Here is a 26,234-nt window from a genome sequence, read left to right as displayed (position 1 = left end):
CATCTGCATACATACTTAAAATACCTCACAATTCACCTTGCAGACAAAATAAAACTGTTCTTCTGCAACTATTGTCAGTGATGGGAACTAAAATTTCCTTCCCCATGATTCAGCTTCCAACACCAACTGTATTGTCAGCTACTCACCAGCAGGTGGGGCTGTGTGCATTTCTCCAATCCAAGTGCATAACATGCAACTTTCACATTCATCACACTGAATAATTTGACATTATCCATGGCATAATTCATATTCACTCCTGGTGCAAGGTGCTGAGCAAATAATACCACGTTACTGCTTGGTGAGTATTCAGTTTATTCTGTAAAGATTCAGAAGTGTAGAAAGGATGATACAACAGTGCTTTATGATCAGACTATTTCATAAAAGTGATCATAACACCGTAAGTCCAGATTCCACTATCTCAAACCAAAATAAATTTGTAACATTCGACACAAGTGCACACACTGCTGGTAGGAGATCAACCTCCAATTTCACTTTGGATGGTATAGCACCGTTCTTAGCTATTAGCAGCTTGACAAAGATGCAGCTTTATAGGATTCATGTAGTGACTGTATGTTTATATAAACACAAGAAAATTCAGAGGAGAGCAAAGATCTCCTCATTTGGCTCTCTAGCTAGCACAATATTTCACTCTGTCAGTGTCTAGGGATCAAATTGATAATTTAGCTTTAAACAACATTTTGCCAGTAACAATATTAGATATAATGGCAGCTTAAAGTTAAACATCTCCAAGTGTACAGAAAGCAGCACAAGATTTTTTTTCACAGATATAGACAAACAATGACCATTGATGCACTGGCAGGTATTTTTTTTTCTTTTCTTTTTTTTTTTCAGGACAGCACGGTAGCTGGAAAGCAAGGTGATGGACAGACGGGTCATATAAACATGGACAGAGCTGAGTAAGGCAACATTAGCGTGACAGGCTTCTCTCTGTTCAGCTTGCAGGGCAGTGTAGTGTATTGATCTTGACAGAGTTGTCAATACCTGTACTGTGGGGCAGTGGGATTTTTAGCATTGCTGTCTTCATTAGTGCATTGTATATAGTCTCTTGCGGTAGCTGAACTGCAAAATGATTACCAACATTTATACAGATCTAAATAAACCATGTTTGATTGCATCTGGACTTACAGTGACTATAGAAGAGTAAATAGAATTGAAAAAACAAATAACGGAAAAAGTAAATTTCAAGGCAGTGCTGAAATACTGGTTGCTAAAAAAGTAAAAAATATCACAAAGCCAACAATAAGATTTCCTTGACACGTCTTTTGTTTGTCCAGTCAGTACAAACCCTCTTTAGTGCAGTTTCAATCATATATATATATTTCTCCCTCTGACCCCAAAACAACATCTCTCAGCCCTATCCTATCTTTGCTCATTCAAGTCAGTTTTCCAGTCAGTGTGCGTCTTTTCTCTTTCTTTGATCCCTCGTACTGACCTCATTGTGCACCCTCCCCACACAACCACAAAGAAGCACAAAATGCTTAAACATCACAGGACTCAAAGGTGAGAAGTTCTTTCTTTCTTTCTTTTGACGATGGCAGGAAGTGATGGCAGATGGAAGAGGAGGAGGAGGGGTGGGGGGGTATTCACAGTTACAGTCAGAGTCCAACGGTCCAGCTACAATCACATCTGCTGTCATTATGAACACTCTTTTTAGACCACGGCCAGGGGAGCGAGCCAGCCTTTATACATCATGCTCCTCTGGCGAGATTGGGCCTGCTTCATTACACCTCCAGCAGCTCCATCCTCAGGCGATCCCTATCAGCAATACACACACACACACACCGAACATGCACAAATAGTGAGGACCTGATTAAAAAGTTCCTGTTGTATCATTTCTATTGCGATGTGAGGTACTGGGAAGAAGCATTGTAAAAATATGCCTGTTTACGGGTTAACGTGCCTCTTGGAAATCTATCTCACCGAAGACAATTGTCATGATTTATTCACATATATTAGCAGGCGCTCTAAATCTATAATTCAACGGGCCAGACTCCTACTTATCTAAAAATAGCTTCTTAAGCACAGACCTTTGATTGCCTGAATAAGCTACTCAGTATGAGTACCTGTACAGACTTCTCCTGCCTCCTTTTTACTGTACATCATGCAACCATGACTACAAACAACAAGCTGTCATGCTTTCATCACTCCACCTGGCTAACATTGTTTTTGCTTTCTTGACAGATAAATAGCACTAAGCTTGTAAATTATCACAAGGCACTGTGAATAAGAAGTGTATCTTACTTTATGAGCTCTTATCATCTTTGTAATTCGAGCATTATGACTGACATACCTGGCCTGATTGGCATCCGTCTGTTTTTCAATGAGTGACTGACTGGCCACTGGCTGCTGGTGGTCTTCTGCTCTCTCTGACCAGGGATCCTGCAGGTCTCTCGGCTGCGCTGACTCTTCAGCTCGGGCACGCTCGACGCTCCCCTCGGATGCCATCAGACCAAGCAGCGGAGAGTATGAATCCTGCCACACAACCCGCTGCCCTGAGTTTAGTCCTGCATCTCCTTCAAGGTGCTTGTTAATGTCTTTCTCAACAAGTTTCTTTTTGGCCACTGGAGAGTCCTTTGGAGACTCAGCTTCAGCATCCCCGTGGCTCCTTACTTCCACTGTTACTGCGGGCGGTTGTTGATAGGTCTCCAGCCACTTTAGCTGCCCATTCTTGTGGCTGTACCGGCTGTCGCTGAACCAGCGCACCACCTCTGACTTGGGAAGGCCTGTCTGGACGCTCAAGTCCTCGTACTGCTGACTGCTGGGCCAGCGGGTGTTGGAGAAAATCTGTCGCAGGACGTGAAGCTGCTGGGGTGTCTTGTTGGCCCATGGGGGGGAGAAAGACGGCTGAGAAGCAGACATCTCAGCTGTATCCAACTTCTGATCTTGGTGTACAATCTCAGTTGTAGTATCTGGTTCATTCATCTTCAGCCTCTTGAAGTTGATCTTGATGGGGTCAATTTTCCGCTCGGGGCAGCTTCTGTCTCTAGCAAACGGGTCCTCATCCTTGATGAGTTGCTGTAAGATTGACATGCCTTTTATGGGAAAGTCCTTGTTGCATTTACCCTCATCTAAAATAGATGAGCTGCTTTTTGTAATGACAGTAGTGCTGGTGCTTTCAGTTGGGGATTTGCTGGCATGGTTAAGGTTAGGGACACTGTCATTACAGGTAGTACTGGGGTATTCATTCCTAATACTGCTGTTATTGGTCTTGTGGATGTAGTTTTTGTGTTCATCGTCAGGCTTTGCGATGTGGGCCTGCTCTTGTGGACTGACGATGTTGCTGTTATGATTGTTGCAGGTGATGTTTGATTTGCTGGTGTTATCGATGATTACTTGACTCTTGGTACTGTTTGAATCTTCCAATCCGATTGGTGAACTGTTGCTTTGGACATTTGTTTTCCCGTTGGTGTCAGCAACACAGCGCTCATCATTATTGCTAATGTTTGTAGAGCAAGTGGTGATGCTGTTAATGCTGTTGGTTGGGCTGCTGTTATGCACCGTTTTTCGGGTGATAGTCTCAGCACCATTACTGCTGCTGGAATAGCTGCTGATACTGCTGCTACTACTGCAACTACTGCTGCTACTGCTGCTTCGACTGCTGCTGGTGCTACTGGGGCAACCGCTGCTTCCAGCCATGTCCAGGCCAAGACCATTGCTCTTGTCCAGCTCCACAGTGGGTTGAGTATTCTTGGTCAGTACCTGGGTTGTTCTGACTACAGATGGGAACTTTGGAGGGAGAATTGGAGTAGAATACGAGACCCTAGTGACATGGGGGTTGGTTGACATGCTTGCCTGTGTGGCCATGACTCCGACAGGCCTGGTTTTCATATTGTTGTAGGGAACTTTGGCCATCTGAAAGTTTGGTCCTTTTGAGCCTTGATGGGCAGTGACAGTATGATGGGTTACAATGTGATTAACGTGCCGTTGTGTAGTGGGTTGCTTTTGAGGTGTGCCACCCTGGAAAACTGTGTTGAACATCTTTCTCCTGGCCTCTTCAATCTCTTCAGGAGACCAGCTTATGCCCTGCTTGAGCCTTTGGGCAGTAAACCACAGTTTGATCTGCTCTTCGGGGAACTCTGAGACCACTGTTAGGTAGCAGAGTTCGGCTTTGGTCGGGTAGGGGAACTTGCCAAAGGACGTCTTGAGAAAGCTGCTGGTGTCCATGGCGGCATTGTAAGTAGGGATGCTGCTGAGAGGGATCATCACCTTTGGAAGGTCTTTATTGGAAGCAGAGGAGGGGGGAGAATAAAGGGAGGGAGTGTGCTGGTGAAAGACTTGGTTGGACACTGTCGTTTTAGTCACATGAGCGACAGTGGTCCTCGGCATAGCTGGGGCGCCAGAAAGACTGAGAGCCCCGTTTCGGAGTTCAGGCACATTTGTCAGCATACTGGGGTCTACATCCTTTCCAGTGTCTATCTTCCGTACCTCCACGGTGTGAGAAACCACAATCTTTTTGTGCTCCCCCTTGGCTTTCATCATCTTTGCAATCTGTGTTTTGGTGAGGGAGATCCCAGATTCTCTGTTGTCTTCTCCCCCGTCTGTGAAGAGGCTTTGCTCCACTGTTGTCACGCCATCCCTTATGTTGACAGTTAGGGAGGCAGTGACCAAGCCCTCCATTATTTTAGGGTGGGCGGTAGCGTTATGCAGAGCGAGAGCCTCAAAGCGGACAACTGATACCCCACAGTTCAGGCAGTAGAAAGTGGGCTGGGCCCTGAAGTCTAAGTGGCAGTTATGCATGTGATCTAAATAGTAGTTTAGATCTCTGGACTCGAAACGGCACTTTGGGCAGCTGTATGTACCTCCCTTCTGCATCTCGCTGCCACTTTCGGATTTGGAGGAGCTGTGAGAGAAATGTCCGGACTCTTCTCCAGAGATGCTGAGTATGCTGTCTTCTGGGATTGTTGGTAGGAGTTCTGGTAGCGAGCCCAGTATGATTTCTTCACGCACATGTTTGGATTTGGATGGTATCATGCAGGGTACAGTGGATTTCCTCTTGCTGGCCATTCTGCAGCTTTGTGTAAATGGTGTGAGTGACTGCTTGTCCGGTATGATGAGAACGGAGGGCGGGTGGAGAGTGGAGAGGGTTGAATGGAGTTTAGTGTCATGGACCAGCCACTATGATATCACAGTGTTTCTTCATGCCCTCTGCCACTTCAGGACTCTGGTCACATGGACAAGTTTTACAGCTCCCAGGGAATCTGTGTGGAAAAAGTACAAGAAAGAGAGAGAGAGACAACTTTAATTTAATAAGTACAGAAAAAGAAATGGCAATATGATACCTCAACGTTGTCAAAAAGACGTTAAAAAACTGTTATGTATGTATATAGATAGCCGATTTATAGTGTATGCTTTGAGAAAATTCACAAAAGCAAGAAAATTCATACATGAAAGCTCCACACAGGGTAATACGTGTAGGTGGAAATACAGTGTGATAAGAGTAGGTGGTATTTATCAGCAAATACAGCACTAAAGTAAAGGAATCTAAGGCTTTTTATTCTTCATTTTGCTTATAATCAAAAATGAAGGTTACATTCATTACAGAAAGAGGCAAAGTGGAGCTTTTTCACTAGACAGATATTTTTAAATGGCATCATCAGAGTTCATGAACATTATTATTAAAGAAGTAAAATCACATTTAGCTAATTACTGAAAAATAAATATATAACCTTAAATAAATGAAGGAAATCTACAAAAAAGAAATCTTCAGGGCACCACATTAACACACTCCTTCAATGCAGCCTGTCCATGTTTTGGTTCTTTACTTGAATTTACAGACTCCACAGCCATAGGTGTGGCTCTTCTATTAAGTGATAGCATTTGCCCACAGAATTATATTTTAGCAAAAATAACACAACTCATGTAATAACAAAAACTGGTTGGCACCAAGATTAAAGCTAAAGTTAATATTAATAACACTAATAAATAGAATACTTATAAATGTGACATGCTATGTTTGAATTAGTGTTCTTAGTTGCCAGATGCTACCTGCCTCGCTCCAGGAAAGACTTAACAGCAGTAAATAAATGTCATCCACACATCACTACCTTAGGGATTCAGCACCTATTGAGTGGGATACACTTTACCACTCCAAAATGATAGTGCTGGGTGTATCTAACCCTACCAGCTGCTCCACATTGTCTGCAGCAACCACAAATATGCAAAATAGATGCACGCAGGTGCATGTGTTTTGTCTTCAAAAAATATTTGTTAAACTTTACAGGGGGAATGAATTGTATCTTTTTTTAAATGTTATATGTTCAAAATTTGTCGCATGCTGTGGGCCATGCTGTCTTGTCTTTGGTTCGACATATGAAGGTTAAATGACTGCTGAAGTGAGTGAGCATTTCACTGCCACACTTGGAAGGGAGCCATATGTTTTACATTGGACGTTACAGTGTACCTTTTACAACATAATGTAGTGTCAAGAGGAAAAATCAGGTGTGTGTGTGTGTGTGTGTGTGTGCCCAGCAGTCAGCCAACAACAGTTCAGTGAAGGACCTGGAACATTCTCATAAGGTCTGAGAAGGTTACTGCAAACACATCTAAAGCCTTTTACAAGCTGCAAGCTCAAACCATTTTATTCTACACGTGTTCAACAAGCAGCATGGCATCACATGCATGCATACATACAATCACTGAATGCACACATCCATTATCAAAATGATTTTCCCTTTTATAACACTCTAGTCACAAGGATAGATACAAATTGTATCTATAGTCTTCAAAATTGCTGCTGTTTTTTCTCTTCATTATGAAGTGAAAAACATGCCCCTGTTCTCTCACAAAGGAACAATTATTAAACAAAGTCTGTAGGACAAAAATGCACTCCAGCCAGTGTTTCAGTAGCGATACAGCTGGTTTTTATAGTCATTTTAACACAGGAAAGAACAAAACATGAAAACAAATGATGAGAAAAAACATCAAAGTGGAGACGTAGCTCTGCACCCTCTGCCCTCTGCATGAACCTTTAACACAGACAGACACACACACACACACACACAGCCTCTGTATATCAGTCTCATCTTCCTTTCCGAGACTGGAGAAGTATTAATGTGCGACATAATGCTAAAAACTAGACTCATCCTATCATCATCTATCTATATCACTCAAGCTTTGCCTTCTCCTGCAAGCTTATCATTTTTGGGAAAAACATCAGCTGCACAAATTCAACCGTCACCCAAAACTTGGTTCCTGTTGAAATCCAGCATACCTCAACATCTCAAACGGCATTTTGTTGTTAACAAAACAATTTCTCATACTTTCAGCACATTTTCTTTTGTCATGCTGCATTTGCACACAGTGAAGAGCACTTTCACAGACTTTGCTGCATCCACGTGCATGATCACCACTGCCGGCTGGATGGTAAATAAAAGATGAACCTGTTCCAGAATTAAAACCCTCAAATGACTGCCCAACAGTACACACTGATCCCAGACAGACTGTGACGTCCTCCTTGTATCTACCTCTTTTTAATTTCTACTGAAGGCTGCTGATTTCTGACTAAAAACAACAACTAAACAAAACAAACAAAGAGAAAAAGTAGGTCACCAGCATCTTATGCAGTAATCCCAGTTCACTGCATCCAGACGCGGGCATGTGCTTTATGTTTTGCCGCCAGAGAGGTCATGATATCCTCTGACGGCACACTCAATTAACCCCTGTTGAGGACATAGCGTTCATTGGGTTTGTTCCACTGAATGAGGGATTTAGACGTCGGCTTTCACGCAGCAGAGGGATGTAGTCATGCATATCTGAAACAACTGGGTGAGTGTCACTATGCTATAGAACAAATCAGTGATGGCTCAGTTTAGCTGTGCTGGAGTGACTCATTTTGTTGTCCCATAGACAGCACGCCGCATGTCAGGAGGTTTCAGAAATTAAAGTGATGGAGAAGGTAACTTGGTCCTGGCGGTTGGCTGTGGCTGGAGTAGCAGCCCCGAAGAGGGGACGCCGTTCTGTGATTATACAGATGCTGGCCTAGTACAGACGCTCCCCTCCCGGCAAAAACGCACCACTTCCTGCTTGAGAAAACCCAAGACAAGCCAAAAGTTGGGAAAGGTTACATAAAGAATCAGGTCACCTATCAAAAGAATGGGCTGCTTTATCTGGCGGGTGAGACGTGCAATCAGACACAAGACAACGGCTTCCCAGACAGGGAGCCATTGAATGGTTCCCTCTGAAAAGCCAGGCCTTGTGTTTCAGGGACGAGGTAGACAACTCTCAGACGATCACTGTCCCCAGTGTGTCATATGTCCTTGCACTGGCACTGGATCTGTGGCACAGGGGGAGGAAACTCTTTTCATCTCAGCGGACCACGGGATTCGTATCTGAAGTAAGGGAAAGTGGCAGAGCTCTCAGATGTGCTTTCTAGACACCCACGCTTAGCGTAAGCAGAGGGGCCTTGTTTGCCAAACTAAAACCACATCTGAACCATTTGACTTTTCAAAAAAACAAGCGTTTCAAAACAAATGGGATTAGTCTAGGTTTAAATATTGATGGGATTTACGTTCCGCCTCATTTAATAGCAGCTTTAAGATGTACAGGGGGCCTCCCTTATGTGCTGTTTTACTGTCATTTCCATAATATTATATTTACATCTCATTAATATTTAATTATATTCTTCATATTTTCAAATGGCAAATGGCTGAGTGTGCTACTCCCATTTCGGTAAATCAATTGAAAAAAAGCAGCATGTATTCCTTTTCATCACCTCACAAACTGCTGCAGTAATTACAATATTTCAACAGAGAAAACATGCCCAATCTACAGCGGGCTGCTACCAGCGGAAAGGGAGGCAAGGCTGCAAAGTGGTTGCCAAACATTTAAATTTAATTCAAAACAGTGCACTGATTCAGTCACAGATTGCTGGGTCACCTACAGTTGACATTAACAAATCGAGATTGGCGTTTTTGTTGTGCCACCTGTCACATGAATGAGAATGTGAAGGCTGGAGGAGGAAGGACAAAGGAAGACAAAACTCAGACATTTGGGAGTGAAGTGAGAGAATGACTGATGATGATGACAGGCTCTGCTGTTTCAATATTCCTCCCCGCTGACATCTCGTAGGCACACATCTCCTCACACACTCTCTTCCTCACCTCCACGACATTTAGCACCTGCACTGTTCTTAAAATCTTTCTTTTTGAAATAAAAAACTGGCAAGGAGTTTCTTGACGCGTGAAGAAGAGGGGAAAAAAACAGGCTTAAATTCTCTCACTTCTAAAAATATTTGTTTTGCGTGTAATTTTCTTTGACAGTGATCGAGTGTTGTCTTGCGAGTCCGCTTAAAAAACCTGCCAAAAAAATGACCCTCCGTCCGCTGAGGGTTTGGGCAGAGAGGGGGAACTCCTGACAAACACATTTGAATGATCAACAAATCTCTTTAACAGGAACATTTTAGGAACAATGTCCATTAAATAGATTAACGTCATGCAAGTGGATCAGCTGTACACCCAAATATAAGCCAGAGAGCAATTACGGTCTTGCACAGAGAAGAGATTGGGAACAATGGCGCCTCATTTATAAGGGAAACGTGATCCAGCGCTGGAAGCCTCTAGATGGCTGACTGTTGAATTGTAATTGTTCTTTTCCTGGGTGTCTCCTGTGCCCATTATGCTGCCACGGTGAACTAATGTGGGCTTTGTATTGACAGTAAGGGTGGACAGGTTTCCGTTTGGGGACATCTTTGCGTGAATGGCACTGTATGTTTGCCAGCATAAATAAGTGTCAGGCTCTAGTGTTACGTGTGCTGAAAAACAATTCAGACTCATCAGGGTCCTTAGCACATTGCTAATACAGCTCACAAGTTCACGCCGTCTTCACCGCCTGGCCGTCCAGCTGAAGAAATGTTGTGGCTTCACTGTGCATTCTCCGTCTCCACTGCACGCTCTAAATATTTCCACATGGGTGTGTTTGTGTAAGTGTCTGAATGTCTGTGATGCAGGTGTTGTCAGCCATCTCGTCTTCCTCTTTCTCCTCCACGTGTGCATGCACGCACGCAGACACACACACACACACACACACACACACACACACACACTCCCCCTTACCTTCATGACTGCCGCCTCATCCACTGGGAGACCGGTCGTGGTGCCACTCATGTGTTAACATTGCCATGGCAACCCCTCTCTTCCCCTTGCCCACCACACCACACACACAGTGGAGGCACTCGCCCACACCCACCAACCTTAAGACACACACACACACACACACACACACATACACACACACAATTCCCTGGACAGCATCCGGTGCAGGACAAACTTAATCCACATGCTCTGCCAGCCATCTTTGAAAAGTCCATTCACGGGTCAAGCCTCTTTCAAACTTTGAGTGAGGTACTCAACAACAACTTGGCTTTTTTTTTCTTCTTAAAATCGGTTCGTAGTGATTCAAAAATCCAAGCTCCACTGTTCTTATGTTTATGACGAAGAAATATTGCAGCCATACACATTGCAAATGACCTCTCGTCAGTGTTATGGCATTGCTCAGTGCAGAGGCCTGGAGACTGAGGCGCTACAGTACATACCTACTGCACTCTGCCTCTCAGAGCATCTTTTGTGTTAGGGTGAACGCTCACTGTTTAAATCTTACATTGTTTTCCGAACCTTTCAATCTGTGGCCCAGATGAATGGGAGTCAAAAAGAACATGGTGCCCAGAGAAAAAAAATCTGAGTCATGCATCCCTTTTGATGAATAACTTCTTCAGTTCTGTAGCCAAGACTACCGGCATTCATTTAGCAACTTAAGAAGAAAAAGAAGAAAGATGCGACGTACCGCACATTGTACTGTCCATCCTAAAATGGCTGACATCACAGCCTTCTATAACTGCCAAAGCCTGGGAAGTGCCAGCTCCTGCTGACCAAACCTTTCTTGCACAGGACAGAGAAAGTGGCAGGGGCTCTTTCTCCACTAGCCCCAAGGCTTTCCCCCCTCTCATTGCTGGGGCGTTTCTTTTGGTTGGAACTGTGCAAACATGCCGTTTTAGTGAGGCTTTTGAGTGGTCTGGGCTTCCATACGACATTGGTCCAATGACAAAAGCAAAATGAAAAAGAATGAAAGAACCAAATAAAAGTGAACCTGTATACAGCGCAGTCCTTTCTGGTGGGAAAAATAGGACTCTGCATTGTGGTTTGGAGAATTTTCTCCCAATTTGATAGGATCATGAGGTATGCCGCTATTATGAGTGCTTGTTTATATAAAAAAAACGGCTGTAAAATAGATCTGGTTGGCATTAGATTAGATTGATTTTCTTCTCTGAACTTAAGGAATGTTATACAATCCATGTCAACTAAATCTCCAAATTATGACCATATGACCTCCCTTGGTATTCTCTGGCAGGGAATTCATTTTGAACTGCGGGAGGTGCCCCAAAACATAACATCTAAAGTGTTGTTAGGAATCAGAACACCAAATCCTGAAAAGTACAGTATTTTCGAAATATGAGAGGTGGCATACGCAGAGACGGTGTTTTGCTGAGGGGAGTGGGCTACATTGTGTCTGTGTATACACACTCTGCTGTGGCCAAAACGAAAACTGTGAGCTGTGCCTAATTGCAGGGAGTGAGGGATGAAAGGCAATATGCCTGGCCTCATTAGAGTAGTTCCGAGAAGGGAGATGGAAGACCGTTCCCAGGGATCCACAAAGGGAATTGACATTCCCCCAGTGTAAGCGTCCTGCTGGAGTGAAATCCTCCACACACACACTGAACTCACTGGGCCAAGCTGAACCCGATCTGCCGGATCCGCACAGCAAGAGCTCATTTACCTTTGTTTAGCCGGTCTTCACACACATAACACATGCCTGAAAATTAACTGAATCGGAGTGCAAAAATGTCCACTAAACACACTTGAAGTCACTCTCCATAGTCTAAACACCGACTCTCCCAGGAAAACTTCTGTGGCAGACGTGTTGCGCAGTCATTTCCATGACCTACATTATAGGCTATATTACAAACTTACGTTATTAATGAATTAAAATACCTTTAAAAAATTGCCAACGATCCACGCCTGAGCTGGCTGCTTGAAAAATATGTGTCACTTGTGTTATGGACACTGGACTCACACATCATCAACAGAGGATACATTAGTCAGCACAGAGGTCCCTCCCCTAAAAGCAGATGGAGACACATGGCAACCAGAGCTGGGTAAATATACAGATAGAAAATGTGATCGTACGAACTGAAATTTTTAATAAAAGCCTCAACGATAATCTACATTTTGCAAAATATCTGCGTGCTCCTGGAATGAGCAGCTCTCCTTACTGTACTGTATATGTTTCAGTATGTGTGTGTTTGTGAGTGTGTGTGCGTGTGTGTGGGTGTGTGTGTGTAGGGCAGCAGCACATGTTGGCAAAAGGAAGAGGAGGAAACGAAAGAAAGAGTCCTGTGCATAGAGATACAGGCCTACCTTTTTGCTCAGGAAAGAGGAAGAAATGTGTAGAGCGTGTGCGATCAATAGATGAAAACCGATACTCGGCATGCAGTTTGATCATCTATGGACTCGGAGGCTTCTTATATCAGTCAATAAGACTGCTATAGCACTGTGTTCAGAAGTCTTTCACAACTATAAGCACACTCACACTCATGGCACAGTGGGGAAATACAGCGCGTTGTGCAATAAAATAAGCAGATACGCCACATTGTATAGCGCGAGAAGAAGCGCAAATTCAGCCAGACGGAGGATCCGTTTCTGTAACTGTAACAAACTGACGAGTTAACCCGTTTCACTCCATTCACAAGAGTGTGGGGCAACACACTGTCTCAAAGCCTACTTGCCAAAGGCAATCTGGCACTCTATATAACCTTATGAATATTCCCAAAAATCCTCCACCCCCCTCCTCCACCTACTGTCGCCATTTTATACATTGGCGACTTCATATAAACTGCCTTGACTACAGCACCAGATGAAAATTCAATATTCAATAGCGAGGCTTAATTTCAGTAAACAACTTTGGAGATCGCACCTCGCCAATTATGAGAGTTATTTGTGTTTTGGAAGAGTAGATGTGTCCTTACCTCAACAGTCGGTGAGGAAAATGGAATCCGACATTAATATATAAATGAATAATATTGGATTAGCTCCGATCGTAGCGTTTTGAGAAGAAGAGGAGGCGACCAGGGGGTGGGAGCTCTCCTCAAGTGAACCCGGTGAACTGGCGTGAACCCGTCAGTGACCACGGCAAGGTACATTACATTACATTACCTTTCCAACCCTCAGCTCCACTCTATAGAGACGGCAAAACAACTACGGTCGGCGGTGCAGGACGAGGCAGCTCCAAAAAAATTATAGCGAGTGTATTTCCTATGAACACGTGATTCGGAGCGTCATCCAAAATCCAAAAGCCCTTTCATCTAAAATTTTGGAGAGGGGCGGGGATGTGATGGGGATATGTGTGCGTGTGAGTGTGTAGAACGGGAGGAGGGGGTATGTATACTGTGCCCAGTGCACATGTTGTTATAGGGGGTAAGGCAATGCTCTAACAGATTGGGTTATGCATAGCTACAATGGCGCCATGGAGCCGGGTGAACAGATGGATTGTATAAATTTGGGATTTGTTCAGTGGTCTATCGTTTTTGGGAGCTTCATCATCCTCTTAATTGGGTCACGTTTTTTTTTTTTCAAAAGATGCCTTCCGTTTTTAGAAGAACAAAAATCTTGATGGGCTGCTAAGAATATTAACCGTTGTGGGAATTGCCATTTAAAGCCATTAGCCCACCGGCTTAAAAATAGACTTTTACGCACACGCGTAAAACAAATTTACGCAGAGGTACAGTAAATGTACCCTAGTTGTTTATATACATTTTAATTGTTAAAAATAATCAAACGCATTTTCTTTAATCAAATTACCAATGTTAGATTTGTCTTCTTGTGCAGAATAGGGGATATGCGCGTGTGATCCTCATGACCTTGTTGGCCTTTTACGCGTAAAAGCGCAGAGGCCCAACGCAGACACAAGTTTAAAAGAACTGTGTTAACATATTTTGGAAGGATACTAAGAAAACAAATCAATAAGTCATATCAACACGAGAAGTAGACTATATATAGTGGTAGGCTAATAAAACAGTAAAGCCACTCTAAAAACACTGAGTATTATGAACACATTATATGTCTACTTAGAAATATAATATGACAGATTTAGATATGTGTACACTTTGTGTGTGTGTGTGTGTGTGTGTGTGTGTGTGTGTGTGAGTGAGAGAGACAAGTAGACTACAGCCAAAGACCCCCAGCATATGAAACATAAATCCAACACCCTCAATGTCTGTGTCTGACATCCAGTATATGGTTACAAGAGGCCTCCATTATTTAGGAAACATGGATTTGCTTTTTCCTCCCAGTTTGTTCTGACTGTGTTCAGACGTTGCCTGTAGCTGTGGCTGTGTACAGTCAGGATAAACAAAGATTATCTATCAGGAAGATGAATCACTCAATTGTACAGCAAAAACCCAGCCTCTGGTTCCAGTCTGTAGGAGGGAGACTTGTAGTAATGCATGAAGTGGTATTGTATAGCACTGAAAGACATGTGCCTCAAAATGTAACTTTTCTTGTGACAGCAATACATTTGGTGCGCATATATGCTGGTGCTTTTTTTTACAGTTGAATTTTCTGTGAGACCCTTTCTGGGAGACTAGATGCTGCAAATTTCGGCTAAAGCTTCGAGGTCATGTAGCCTACAGTAAAAGGTCACCACAGGTGCCACCAAATCCACCTGACAAATCGTCAGCACTATTCAGGTTTAGATGGAGGCGAGAATGTGTTCAAATCATAGACCATTTTTTTGTAGTTTGCAATCAGTGTAACTTAACCCCCATCATCCACCAGAAATAGATAATGTTGCCATGGTTACCAAAGGTTTGTGCACCTTGCCACTGGTTTAATAAATATTAAATGAATGTATTAGCCATTTGAATGGAAATTAAAAATATTTAACTGAATGTTCTTGTGACAGTCTGATAAGCCTTGTATAAAAACATGTATATTACTTTCTGTGTTTCTATCTTCTTATGAAGTGTAAGAGAAACCCTTGCCAGAAAGTATTTTTATTCTTATTTTTTAACTGTGATTGAGTATACTGGTCCCAAGAAATCACAATGTACACGGTCCTGGGAAAACCGTCAGAGTGAGGGCTCTGTGCTCTTCCCTGCTCTCTGTGGTGTAACATGATCAGGGGGCAGAGCAGAGGGATGTACAGGAGGCTTGTTTGCATCCAAATGAGCCAATGAGACCGGCTTTACATTAGACTGACAGTCGGCCTCAGCGAGCCCGGGGACGCCTTTCTGGTCTGACAACCGCTCGACAGCCAATACGGATCGATGACGGACAAGAACGGAGGGAAAAAACAAAATACAAATCTGACTTCCTGTAGGTCAAAACGTTACCTGTCACCTGCGGTACGGTAGAGTCTTTTTTGAGAAAGGGGAACAGCATCCACAACAATGGCTCTGTCACAGTGCCTGGACGACTCACCTCTGAGGTTGGCTCGGAAACACACCGGGGTCGAGGACCTGAACTTGCACGAGGTGTACAACGAGAGACACCGACTAGCACTGGAGGAGCTGCTGTCGGCAGGGCTCGACAACTTTCTGGACTTCCTTAGGAAAGAGAGGATCTCCAACTTTCTATCGGACGATGAGATGCAGCGGATCAGGAACGCCGCCGTGCCCCCGCGCGGTGTGTCCCTCCACGGGGAGGACCAGGCACTGGAGCAGTCGCTCAGCAGCTCCCTGGACTGCTCCTCCGTCACCTATTTCCCCGAGGTGTCAGACGTGGAGCCACCGCTGCTGGAGATTGGCTGGCCCGCCTTCACTGCCGGCTCCTACCGGGGAGTCACACGGGCCGTGGCGCACTTCCAGCCCAGCTACGGCGAGTGCATATATAGCTGCAAGGAAGCTACGAGGCGTATGATTAAAAGTGCCAGAGAGGTATGCACCAAGAAAGTATTAAAAAATATAGCTGCATACTTATCTTCTAATAATCACCTTTTACAGCTTTTACTTGGCAATTGATTCTATTATTTCCTAAATATCCTACAGGCACTGGTTGAATAGTGATAGTTCTGCAAGGAATGTGCTGTTTTTTTGTTGTATTTTCTATCCCAACATTGTTTGACATATATTCTAAGCCTAAATGCCACAATGATAACATGGTTTTATGTCGTATCCTAACATTTTTATTTGTCAAATTCAAATTGACATTTTCTCAAATATCTCCCTGCCACAAGTGTGTGTGTGTGTGTGTGTGTGTGTGTGTGTGTGTGTGTGTGTGTGGACACTTAAAATATTTTTGGAGGGAACAATCAAGTTCTAAATCTTCTTTGTATAATCCCTAAAATACATGCTAGATTTTCCCCATGGAATTTCTTTGATCAGTTTGTAATTTGAAAGGTTTTTGAAATCTTGATCAGAAAAAAAGCAGTGACCAAAAAGATCAAACAAACAAAAACAGGACATGAATATTCATGGTGATGCTACTGATAGGAGCTGTCAGTCTAGCCTCTGTTTAAAAAAAAAAAAAAAAAAAAAAAAAATCCAACATGAAGCGAGTGTGAGACACCTCAGGCTTGTGGAGGACCTGCGTGCCAGATGTGCCTCAACTTGCTTTGCACCCCTTTTTCAAAGTTTGCACCCCCTCTATATTCGAGAGCTTTACATGATAGATTTCCTCTCTAGTTTCAGTTAAAAGCTAGTGGTGTGTGTGTGTATATATGTATATATATATATATATATATATATATATATATATATATATATATATATATATATATATACAGTGCACTGGCAATCAGTTTTGAAACCTTAGAAAATAGTCTTAATCAAGTGTAATGGTTAGATGGTCCATTTTGTAATGATAAACCACTCACTGCACAATGTCTTTTATTGTACAACGAGGCCACTGACTGTAACAACCCAACGTGCATCTACAGTCTGGTCGGCTGGTACTGGTTGGCTCACAGAAACAGCCCAGTCCTGTATTTCAGTGAAATGTAACTGTATTTACACATTTACACTAAAGCACCCACAGGCTATCATCTAAGTAAGGTGGGGGACTCCTGTTAAAGCTGCATGTGGATAACACCAGTTTAAAGCACTAAATCTGAGCTAGTTAAACATTTGTGTCTAATCCTTGACCCACAATCTTCACCACACCATGTGAAATTCCTTGCAAAAAAGAGAAATCTCAGTGCAAACTGAAGCTCAGGAAATTGGAGGCAAACCATACACTGCAGCTACTTCTCTCCTGTTTCAAAGTAACTTGTTTGCTGACAAAGCGTTATTGCCGATTGCCATGGTAACAGACCACAGTCAATAGAAAGCTCATCAGCACGCACATTACTGGGAGTGTGCCTGAAAGATTCACAGCTTTGTTTGAAAAAGGCATTGCATTTGACAATAATAAAAACAGTCATGTGCTACATCTGCAAGAACACTGCTGCAAAAAGGAATTCTATTTTATTACCTCTGTGATTTTCCACTGCAGGTGATTGCCATAGTTACAGACTCCCTGACTGACCTGGATATCCTTAAGGATCTTCAGGAGGCATGTTCCCACCGCAAAGTCCCTGTCTATATCCTGCTGGACCAATCATGTGCTCCTGCTTTCCTCAAGATGTGCAGAAATGGCGGTGTTTTCCTGGAGGACCTTCAGGTATGTGCTCGGTCTGTAAAGCTGGGGTATGGCTCTGTGTACAAAATAAAAACATCACATGGCATCAAATTAAAATATGTCCTTTAATATTTAATGCGAATTCACTTATCTCTCACTCCTGTCTTTCTCTCTCTTTTTTTTAAAACCCTTTCAGCAAATGAGAGTGCGAACTATAACTGGTACAACTTATTACATGAGATCAGGTGCAAGGATTACCGGAGAAGTTCATGAGAGGTTTATGCTGATTGATGGAAACAAAGTAGCTACAGGTTCTTACAGGTAAAGGCTTCTAATCATTTGAACTAGAATCAAAGTAAGTGGCTATATGTAGCATTGAGTTGCCTAAAACCCCCAGATTTACCAGACAAAAGTAATACAATCTGTTTGCTGGGTTTGGATAATTGTACCTGCTTAATTTCATTCATGCATTTTGTTAAAATCCCATTTTTGTGCAGATACAACTGGACTGATGGCAAACTAAACAGCAGCAACCTAATTGAGCTTTCTGGACAGATAACAGAGAAATTTGATGAGGAGTTCCGCATCCTTTATGCCCAGTCTCTACCTATAAACACACGAGGACCTCCAAGTGCCCGAAACAGCAGCATCTACGAGCATCTCCTCATCAAACACTCCATCACCTCCTCCCCTCAACTGGCCCGAGAGAGGCCAGTGTGTCTGACCAGCACACCCAGCCGCAACCCCTTAAACTTAGCTAGTCAGCCGTCGTGTGAACCATCGACTCCAGATCGTTGTAAAACCAACTCAGTGTCCGACTCCTCCACCATAGGTGAGGAGTGGACTGAGCAGCAGCACATGGAGGAGGAGATCCTGGCTGGGAGCACCACTCAGGGCTTCCCCGCAGATCAGCTAGCAGAGAAAGAGCCAGCGACCCCCAGCCCTGTGTCTTGCCACGCCTCCACTCAGACCAGCCAGTCAGTAATGGACAGTTACACCCAGATTGAATTCCAGCTCACACAGCACCCCAACCTTATCACACCAACGAGCACAGGGCCAAACCAGGCCACCTCTCCCTCCTTTCCGTCTCCTAGGAAGAGCTCGCCCACCCAGGCAGCTCCAGACGGCACCTTAAAGGATTGCTTCCACAAGCTGACCAAAGAGCGCCAGAACCACTACTCCACCATCCGCTCTAAGCTGGAGCACATGGTGACCACCCTGTCCCAGAGGCGAGAGCTAGTGGACGTCACCAACATGACTCAGCGGCCTGGCGCTCACAGTAGGCAGAGGGGTACACAAAGACTGTAAGCAGGAACCAAACCCCAGACTGCTTGTTGAAAGTGTGGGCATGGGCACATGGCCAGGGGCCAGATGTGTACACTAGTTTGTCTTCAGGGATTTGGGAAATGAAGCGAGGAAGAACTATTGCAAGGTTTCTTGAGGCTCCTCTGTTTCAAATAAATAGTTTTGGCTTTTGCAGTAGAATTCTAGCTTTCTTCTATTTGTCTTGTCTGCAGTTACCACTTTTGTCCTTTTCATTAATTGTCCTGTCCATGTCAAAGCCCTTTTTCATGTATGGTAACACAGAATTGTGTTTGACAGAAATTCTATTTTTAGCCAAAGACACGGTGCAATATTTTTTCGACCATGTCAGTTTAACGAAAGTAATTTGCTGAGGCGGTTAAAACTGAAAAATATATGCTGTAGTATGAGTGAAAATGCATTGTGCAACTGCTGTTTTGGTTATTTAAACACATTTGGCTGCTGTAGCTGCATTTGAACCACTTTTCTAGGGAGCAGCTGGCTTTCACTGTGCTTTGCTAATAAACCAAGCTAGATGAGTGCTAATTGATTTTTGTCTTTTCTAACACTTCCTAAATATCCACCCTTTGTGTGTTGCTATCAGCGCCATCATAGTTGAAACTGTAATCCAATCCTTGTGAAGAATATCTTGGAAAATGTGTTCGAAAGTTATGGGAAACACGAGGAAACAAAGTGACTTCCCAAAGAGAATGAGCACCTGCGCCTTATGCACTGCAGTGCCTTCATGCAATTAGTTGAGAGACAGCATCTGTGATACTGGCACCTCTGCTGATTATGTAGCCAATCACAGTTGCTGTCCAGGGCGGATTTGGAGAAGACTCTCCGTCACAAAATTACAAACATAGATTACTATGAATGCTTCTCTACACACAGATTCTTGTCAATATTCTTTGACAAAGATAATTCAATTTTTTATGCAGCAGTAAAGCAGGGGCTGGGGGGTTAGCATTTGCGTAAAGCTCCATATTAGCAATGATTATTATTGATGATTACTATTTTGAATCATAGTTCGACATGATGTGCGGCTTAGCCTGGCACAAACAGTGTTTATGTCTTCATATCTCACATCTAAGCACAAAGGTCCTTATGTGAATGATCAAAGCTTGTTAGGCTTCAGTGATACATGTGCTCAGAATGCCTTGAGGTATAAATGTGTAACTCACTCTGGGCTATATGTGACTAATGTTTAACTATAGTAAGAAGATGAGGTGTGTAAACTATCTTGTATTAAGATGTCCAGATAGCTTGATTTAAAGAGGAAGGAGACCAGTTGCATGTGGTTTCAGAATCTGATGGAAAGCGTGAATCAGTAGGTAATAATAGGATTGGGTTTAAATAATGCAAACTATGAGTACATTTCTTTCTTATAGTAGTTTTCAATGGAGAAAACAAACCTATGGCAGCAAACCTGATATTTAACCTATTTCACAGTAGACATGCAGAGTTATACACTAATTTGAACAAAAATAGCATATAATGACATTAAAGGGGTTGCATTATGAAGCCCAGATTTTCAAAATACTATAGATGAACTAGTTGACGATGAAGCATTTCAAGTTGAGACTCAATGACACTAAATATAAGCCTAAGTCATATTACGTTAAAATATGTTGTATGGTAATCATTTTCAAAATGGCTTATAATTACAATTTATGAGGTGTTTGTACTTTACTTAAGTACTCTATGATATAATTTGATACCAATCGGTTTTGTACTTTTTCCTCCACTACAGCAATAGTAGTATCTGACAGTTACTTTATTAAAATTGTATACACCAAATATGAGATGATCTTATAAATAATGGCTACAAATAAGGATTTTGTCTATTGTCAATCAACAACCACTTTCTTAATTCATCAATTAATTGTTTGGTCGACAGTATATTGTAATAATAAAAAACATCCATAAAGATTTCCCTCAGTCCAAATGTCTTCATTTGTCCAAACAGTCCAGAACCCAAACATTTTTCAATGATTGACTAATCATTTTACTTCAAACATAAATAAAAATATAAGTTGTATTGTTTCATATAACTTCCCCAACTGCATATAAAAACTTAGCTCCACCTTAACCAGCTACAACATTTAATGCATCAGTGCTAATAATCAAATGATATTGATACTGCCGCCATAACAATAACTTTTACTGAAGAAACATGCTTCTTACACAACTGATCTATTCATGAAATAATTTACCTGCTTCTTGCTATTAATGGCTATGAGGATGGCCTATCAATATCAATTAATTCATAATTGGTTTATTGCAGTTTCATCCATATTAGTTTTGATATGTTAAAATTTCCTAAGGTTTGTTTAACAGAAAAATGTACTAAAAGGTCATACTGTAGCTTGATTATAACCAATTACTAATATTGCATTTAACTACAACTTTTACAAATATCAGCATTATAAATGTTTTTCATTACCAAGATGCCACATTATTACCCTCCAGACCTAACAGCGTCTACACTTTAAACTATTACATGGCAATAAGGTGAGAACAGCAGGCCGTCCTCCTGTGGTGTGTGCATCTCCTACCAGGCAAACACATCAAAAGCGTCTGCGTTCATCTTGTGAAATGGCGCATTTGACGGGATTAGATCTACAAGTAAATACAATGTTGTTAAAATGCGAGAGAATGGTATCTTTTTTTAATTGGCTGCTACAAAGCAACTACTGTCTGTAATCAAGGAAGCAGTGGGGGGTCCACAATACAACAGTCAGTACCTATTAGGCTCGCCTCACTGGTAAACAGAGAAGCTTGCATATTCCACTTCACATGTGACAATTAAAAAACTACATGATTTACCTTTTAATTGTTTTTCCTCAATAAAAAGTGCCTATTTTTTCTCATTTACTGGGGTTATGCTTGTGTTTAGCATTAGCTGTAACACTAGCAGGTCTCTGCCACCAGAGAGAGCCCTGTCCTTAGCTAAAATATGCTCACCGTTTTATTTTTCTTCACTCTCCTTATGGAGTAGCACATTGGAACTCTGGAAATGCCAATGGTTTATTTCCTAAAATAAAACAGCATGATATCAGTCTCTTTCAGCATAAAGACTTAGCTAAATTATCCTGATTTAATACAATAGTTTAGACATATTTTTTATAGATTCTTTCTAATGGCTAACCATGTAAAATGTTCATTTTTAGGTTTTGGGTGGACTTATTTACTTTATATATTATTAGAGACAAACAGCCACTGTCTGATGTCCTCTTCAGGTTACATGTAATCCTTGGAGAATTGTAGTGGTAGAACCTTTTCTGCTGCATGCTGGGTAAAATCCTTGTTGATGTCAGCATGTCCGGCAGAAGGTGTAACATTATATCCTACCAAATATTGTGTTAAGGCCCAATCCAGTTAGTCAGCATGCCAATGCTTGTGTGCATAAGGACAAATTACACCCATGCAGATGTGAAATAACCTTTTTATTACAGGTGTGTAGAACCAGACCATTTGTGTGTAACAGTGAATTCTTTGCAAAAACTGTGATGTACAGTATCCAATACACATGCACGCTTGTGAGTGTATTATGTATTTATTTCTTTGAAAATATAGCTGATTTGTAGTGTAGTAAATGTAGATTGGAAGGCCAGGGGCTATGATGGCAGTATTTTACACTAACAGCCCCTCAGAGTCCCACAGGGCAGAATAGATCAGGATGACGCAGACAGACAGTATACAATTAATTATTGTACTCATATCTATCACCGTGTACATTTATGTAGGCCCCCTTTTTGCTTGGGTATGAATGCACGGACTTGACTTCTGACTGTGGCACATGGTATTTGTTATGGCATTATATTAAACTGAACAAACAAGACAGAGCAGTGGATTTTGTGTCAAATATTCAGATTTTGGCTCTTGCTCCGGGAAATAACAAACGTCAGGTTTGGCTTCTGACACTGACTGACAGAGTCAAATGGCTCTCCTGATGCTGAACATAAACCTTTTAATTACTGCAAACATGGTTGATGAGTTTGAAGCTTGATTACTTGGCCTTCATTAGTCCGATTGTGAGCTATAGTGACTCCCAGATGCACAATTTGGCATCTCTAAACATTGCCAGCCTGTGGCCACGCATGTACACACACACGCAGGCACGCACGTACACACACACACACACACACACACACACACACACACACACACACACACTTTTTATTATCAGCTTGAACCATCAGGCCTGGATGTAGGAATTTCAGTCTGTTTTCTAATTTAGAGAAAAGGTCTGACTAAAAGAAAACTGATAAAATGTGCTTAGTGTGCTGGTTCCTACTTTGTTGAACTCTGCCTGTCATAATGATTTTGTGTTTGCTGTGCCATCTTGGCTTTGTTTTCCATCAGGGCGGCTTGTGGTTGTCACTACAACGAGGAGGGAGCATTCTGCCTCAGGCCACGACACACTGATAATGAATGTTCAGCTCATTGGAAAAATAAAGTGTGTCTGAATTATGTGGTCAGGATCAGGCCGTTGTTTTGGTTGTGAGTCAGACACAGTGACATGCTTGCACAACAGTCAGTCACTTCCTGCCTTATAATGCTGATGCCAGGCTGCAGTTAGGCTAATGCAGGTGGAAGGTATTGTTGATAGGCTCTTTGTGCTGTACTGCATGTTGAGCTTTAATATGCTGTCCGGCGGCAGCCCTGCCGCTATTTTTAGATGGGTACAGCTGCTCCTTAGCACCCACCCTTAATTCAGCCAATCACCAGAGATTTATGGTACGAGCCCATGAGAAACAGCTGTAGTGTCTTGCCACTTGCTTGTCCAAAGAGTGCAAGCTGAGCTTTATTAAGATTTAGATTAATTGTGTTTACTATGATGCCCATTCATAACAGCTGACACCAGTATTAAATGCAGTTATCAGTGAGTGGGATACTTCACACAGTTGAACATTTAAACCACAAGTCTCGAGCGTCTGGTGCTGCAGCGATGAGTCAGACTCTGGTCACAATGCCACCTGGGTCCAACAAAAGTTCAACACTTGTAGCAAGCTGCCCCCCCCCCCCACACACACACATACACACACACACACACATGTCCCTGCATGTTAGCTCAGCATTCTGTGCATACAAAATGGGAAACAATTATTTAGTTTGTTCCTGATGAAGGTGATTCTTTGTTCACTCATATGTCCCTGGTAGGGACAGAGAAAAGATTCCTGGGACTTTGTGTTTTGTTCAACAAAAACACACATTTGTACTTTTGTTAATTTTCTGCTTTACTGTTCCCTTGATACCGTATCTACAGTCCAGTTCACATCAGCATCAGTCAGACCAGGATTGTCACACGATTACTGTCGTGTAAATTGGCAGGAAAATGCTGTGGAGCTACAGTAGGCAAAGAAAGTGGCCTGGTGGTGGCTGCCTTTATAAGAGAAAGAGTGTTTCAGTGTGTTGGGGATTTGCACTAAATTTGCAGCTCCCTCAGCTAGACTGGAGCAGCTCAGCTTAAGTTTAGCTTATCTTGTCAGTTTGTTGTCTCCATTATTCAAAAGGACACCTTATCAGCCAGGGCAACTCGTATTAGCCTTCCCCACTGTGTACTCCACACAATGATGTTCTACACTGTTCCACATTAACTCTGGTGTCTATTTCAGCTGCTCTCTATCCATTTATTGATGCACGTCTTCCATTGATCCCAACATTGATTTGCCATGCAATCCATTACCCATCTGTCTGTTTTAGCTGGCTTTTAAACGATCCGTCAGATTGAGCTATTAAGGGGAGGAGTGGTGAAGTCCAAAGGTTGGTGATACATTTAGGGAGAGAGGGGTGCTATGTGTGTGTGTGTGTGTGTGTTTGAGGTTGGGTATAGGTGTTGTTAGGCAATTAAAAGTGTGCAGTGATACAATATTAACACAATTGGAGTGTGAACGTCATAAACAGATTATAGCGTAAAACTGTCTAAGTGTATGGTAGAATCCAAAATATGTAAGGTTATGTACCGTAGTACCTTTTTGGCAATAACCAAAATGTGTCTCTTGTTTTCTATGGCTAAATTCTTCCTATGTTCTATATACTTAAAGAACCAATTTTAGACCACTTCATTTTGTCAAAGGTGGAGTGTCTCTGTTTGTGTTTATAAAAGATTTAACATTTGTGAACTTTGGACTCTTTGTTAAACAGGTTTTTTTAGATGTTTACTATTGTCAAAGTAAGGTATCAAAAAAGAATTGTTTTGGTATTTAAAAAAAACGGTATTGTAATGGCACTAGTATCACACTAGTCTCAGTTAAATAATGTTTGGGGTTTTAATCATTTGGTTTTAAAGGAACAGTGAAATATTTTGGGAAATATGCTTATTTGGACAGCTCACCTGGCTCTGTCCAAAGAAAAAAAACACACCTACCAGCACCGCTAAAGCTCGTTAATGAACATGTCAAATCTTGTTCCTTTATTCTGTACACAAACTTAAATATGAAAACAACAATTTGTAGTTTTACAGAAAGCTACATGCTAAAACGAGTCCTTGTACGAGCACAGTGACTTAGCTACAGCTGAGCTAATTGTCTCCTAGCTCTAGCTTCACACTAGATGGACAGATATGAGAGTGGTATCAAGTTGTCTCACTATTCCTTTAATTTAAATGGTCCTATATGGTCTATATAACCTATATATAAGCCTGAAGCTCATGAAAACCTTTCAGAATTCAATTGGATAAACTTAAAAATGCTTGGTCATCAAGCTAAAAAACTGTCTGTTTCTCATTTCCTGAAAAGTTGACATTTTGGAGCTTTTCACATGACAACAGCGATATATAGGAAAACACATCCTTTATGCATTCTCACTTAGAGTTCTGGAAATTTAAATTGCAGGGATTATTTGTACACGGACAAACCAATTTTTATTGTTTCATACTTTTTTGAATTATGGTCTGGGTTTTTCAGGGTAACACTTTAATCTTCCTGTAAGAACACACTTTATGGAAACAAAGAAAACGCCACCAGCTAAAGATGGATCAGATGTGGGGGGGCTAAGATGGGGGGGTTTCCAGATTGAGATGCAAGATGGATTCATATATATTCATGAATTCAGTCAGAAAAGTCAAACGGAAGCAGTATGATAATCTTGCAGTAATTGCATTTTTCCTTCCAACTGTTTTTGGCAGAGCTGAGAGCCACATCCACATGCGATGGGGAATGCAGTCTCAATGAGTGTTACAGTGGTGAACAGTGGATACACTCTGACCCTGTACCTAAGGCCAGTCAATCCACAGTGGGGTCAAGTGGTGGTTATGCCAAATCCACTGAATTCATGGGTAACGGGATGGCTATCATTAGTCCT

At 42.2% G+C, this 26,234-nt stretch overlaps 2 protein-coding genes across 4 annotated transcripts; one reads left to right on the top strand and one right to left on the bottom strand.

Moving 5' to 3' along the window:
• Positions 1-292: 292 nt before the first annotated feature.
• Positions 293-13,365, bottom strand: si:ch211-232b12.5 (zinc fingers and homeoboxes protein 3). Of its 3 annotated transcripts, XM_034870719.1 has the most exons (4): positions 13,037-13,331; positions 12,003-12,129; positions 2,312-5,219; positions 293-1,776 (listed from the first exon to the last, which is right to left on the bottom strand). In XM_034870719.1, exons 3-4 carry the CDS (start codon positions 5,023-5,025, stop codon positions 1,743-1,745), a joined length of 2,748 nt encoding a protein of 915 aa, XP_034726610.1. In that variant the 5' UTR covers positions 5,026-5,219; positions 12,003-12,129; positions 13,037-13,331; the 3' UTR covers positions 293-1,742. The 3 variants fall into 3 exon arrangements, with proteins under 3 accessions (XP_034726610.1, XP_034726611.1, XP_034726609.1); XM_034870720.1 differs by lacking the exon at positions 12,003-12,129 and having other exon boundaries at positions 13,224-13,365; XM_034870718.1 differs by lacking the exon at positions 12,003-12,129.
• Positions 13,366-15,422: 2,057 nt separating this feature from the next.
• On the top strand, positions 15,423-19,472 carry fam83d (family with sequence similarity 83 member D). Its single transcript, XM_034870725.1, is given in 5 exon segments — positions 15,423-15,943; positions 17,499-17,666; positions 17,821-17,945; positions 18,122-18,914; positions 18,916-19,472. Coding segments are annotated over 5 exon segments (1,665 nt in total). The 5' UTR covers positions 15,423-15,457; the 3' UTR covers positions 19,009-19,472.
• Positions 19,473-26,234: the final 6,762 nt, after the last annotated feature.

This window comes from Etheostoma cragini, chromosome 4 (assembly GCF_013103735.1).
Source record: "Etheostoma cragini isolate CJK2018 chromosome 4, CSU_Ecrag_1.0, whole genome shotgun sequence".
In the NCBI taxonomy this organism is placed as follows: domain Eukaryota; kingdom Metazoa; phylum Chordata; class Actinopteri; order Perciformes; family Percidae; genus Etheostoma; species Etheostoma cragini.
This window is presented reverse-complemented; position numbering and strand designations above follow the sequence as displayed.